Here is a 2,641-nt window from a genome sequence, read left to right as displayed (position 1 = left end):
ATATATATGGATAGATCCATAAACAAATTGACAGATAGGACAGATAGATGGCGTAACAGACGAAAACAGATAGATCGACAGATCATAAGCCAGATTAGGATTATACTGAACTGACTTAAAGGTAAAATGAGTGATATTATATATAATACCACCACAGTTAAAACTTATCGAGAGTCGAGAAGTTACAACTCTGAAGCAATCTATTCCAAAGCCTTACAATAACAGCAAATATTACAATGTATAGATATAGATATATACATAATTACATATATATAGTAGATTATTTTCACGGTGATTATTAGCTTTTATTATCCTTTTGAATGATCCAAACATATCCGCCTGGTTCCGGCATTTTGTCTTTGTATGGCGTGCATCTGTCAACATGTCACATTGGTCTCATGATTATTTCGCCTATCGGATATTATCATAATTTCAATGAAAAAGGTGTAAACAAAACAGTATAATATTATGAAATACATATTTAACTGTAAACAGCATCTTCATAGTTAAGCGTCATGCTATATATTATCTCCAATACTGAAGGCTGAAAATCATTACAATATCGATGGGTCACGAGCGGCAGCAGTATTAGGCCACATCATCATTATGATTTAGTTCTGGGTAACCAATAGGCTAGTTGCTAAGCCCTTGTGGGAGGGGAAGCTGAACCTGAAAAAATGGCCACTAGAGGAACCAAATCCTGGTTGGACAGCACCGGCACCAAAGCCTGATGGCAGATCCCGAGAACTGTCCTGAACCCAAAGCCTGATTGGCCGTGCGCCCCAAAGCCTGCAGCCAGAGGAACTTTCCAGAGCCAGAGCATGGCCGGCCACCAGAAGCTGCAGCGGCGCGTCCTCCTGACACGAGCCTTTCGATCTGAGCGATGGCGGGGCGGGGAGGGGAGGGGGTATGGCAACGCAGGTCGGACTCCACGCGGAAACCGTTTTCATCAGCAACGAAGTTGAAGTCAGCTGGTGTGCCATCAGGGAAGAGTGAATCTGAAATGAGGAAAAACAAATTGCATTTCCGTCTAAAGAAGATAAGAAGCTTTAGAACATGATCTTACCAAAAGACAAATGTCACACTTACGACCAAGAACCCTGCTGTGCTACTAGGCTTCCAGTTTCTCCTTGTGGGGCTCCTTGTTCCTGAGATGATTGCCGTTTGCAGTTTCTGAATTTGGAAGTTGTAGGTTTCCGAAACTCGTCGGGGACCTTGGCGTTCGTCGGTAATGATGGGAATTGAAAGGGACCTGGAAGCTCCAGCTCCAGCCACCGAAGCCTCCCGAGGAACACGCGCCGACCGAATCCTTCCAGTGGCTCCAGCGCCAGGAGCTCCACCACAAAATCCTCCGGTGGCTCCACTGCCCGAAGCCGCCATACCGGCACCAGGAGCCCCACCCCCAAATCCTCCGTTGCCTCCACCTCCGAATCCTCCACTGCCCTGAACCAGGAGCTCCACCTCCGATCCTCCACTGCCTGAACCAGGAGCTCCACCTCCGAATCCTCCACTGCCTCCAGCTCCACTTCAGGTCCACCTCATAATCACCGAACCGCCGGATGAACTTTCCACCGGGAAAGGTCCATGGATCTAGATGGTGAACTTGAGGCAGTGATGCCACAGCGGCCACCACAGCGCATATCACAATTTTCTGAACATGTAAAGGGGAACACATATGAGATTACCATGTGCATGTCCACTAATATATTACTATGCAATCATACTAGTCACTGGAAAGTTTCATCAGATGTCAGAGTGAAAGGTTTTTCCCCCTTACCATTCCCTGTCCTCCCATTCTTTAACCGATAAACATGATGCTCTCGCGCTGGAGTCGGAGTCACTGAATGATAAACTGTCTGCCAAGCTGCGTTTATACCAGACTCTGCATGCCATTATCTTTCTTGGCATGATATTCACGACAGATTGTCAAGGGAAGAATGGTCTAGGCTTTCTGTTTGAATATAAACGGACATACTTATCTGTGACATAAGGTGTGCAGAATATATATGTACATACATATATATGATATACATACAGTATATGTAAATACACAATAGATACACACATGTGAGTATATATTATCTTACACCACACACACCACACACACACACACACACCACACACACACACATTATATATATATATATATATATATATATATATATATATATATAGATATATTTACACATGCTGTACATATATTGTTCAAAAACACACATGAATATTCGATAGTAATATTTACTATATATTTTAGGTATATACACAAAACACACAGCTTGTGTCGTATGCATATATACGTATATAATATATGAATTACATACATATATGTGTGTGTGCTTACATGTATATATGAATATATGGTTAGATAAAGAAGTAGGTGCTCTTTAGGACACATAAATATTTCCTAGTTTTTTTTTTCCTTAATAAAATTAACTTTTTTTTCTTTCTTTTTTTTTTTTTTAGAGCTGAGGCAAACATTCAAGCTGAACACACACCAAACGCTCTGTGAAGCGGTAGACCTACTTGGTAAATATATTATATTATTTCGACTACTATGAATATGCATAGGGTGATGATCCTAGGTAGTATCGTTAATGGGTAAATGACAACACATTATATATATATATATCTAATATATTAT

General features: G+C 41.4%; 1 protein-coding gene across 1 annotated transcript; it reads right to left on the bottom strand.

The window, feature by feature from the left end:
• Positions 1–684: 684 nt before the first annotated feature.
• On the bottom strand, positions 685–1,893 carry LOC119572172 (pupal cuticle protein 36-like). The gene is made up of 3 exons (XM_037919150.1): positions 1,778–1,893; positions 1,086–1,525; positions 685–998 (listed from the first exon to the last, which is right to left on the bottom strand). Exons 1-3 carry the CDS (start codon positions 1,891–1,893, stop codon positions 685–687), a joined length of 870 nt encoding a protein of 289 aa, XP_037775078.1.
• Between the last annotated feature and the right edge of the window lie 748 nt (positions 1,894–2,641).

Source organism: Penaeus monodon, unplaced genomic scaffold, assembly GCF_015228065.2.
Source record: "Penaeus monodon isolate SGIC_2016 unplaced genomic scaffold, NSTDA_Pmon_1 PmonScaffold_997, whole genome shotgun sequence".
NCBI classification, from domain to species: domain Eukaryota; kingdom Metazoa; phylum Arthropoda; class Malacostraca; order Decapoda; family Penaeidae; genus Penaeus; species Penaeus monodon.
Note: the sequence above shows the minus strand (reverse complement) of the source record. Positions and strands in the feature narration are given on the sequence as shown.

Bases quoted from the DNA above. Each gene is read 5' to 3' on its own strand.
- LOC119572172 (XM_037919150.1), bottom strand. From the start codon at position 1,893: ATGGCATGCAGAGTCTGGTATAAACGCAGCTTGGCAGACAGTTTATCA. The intron at 1,526-1,777 runs GTAAGGGGGAAA...GTGGACCTGAAG, and splicing joins GAATGGGAGGACAGGGAATG to TGGAGCTGGAGGCAGTGGAG. The intron at 999-1,085 runs GTGTGACATTTG...TCCTCATTTCAG, and splicing joins AGCAGGGTTCTTGGTCGTAA to ATTCACTCTTCCCTGATGGC.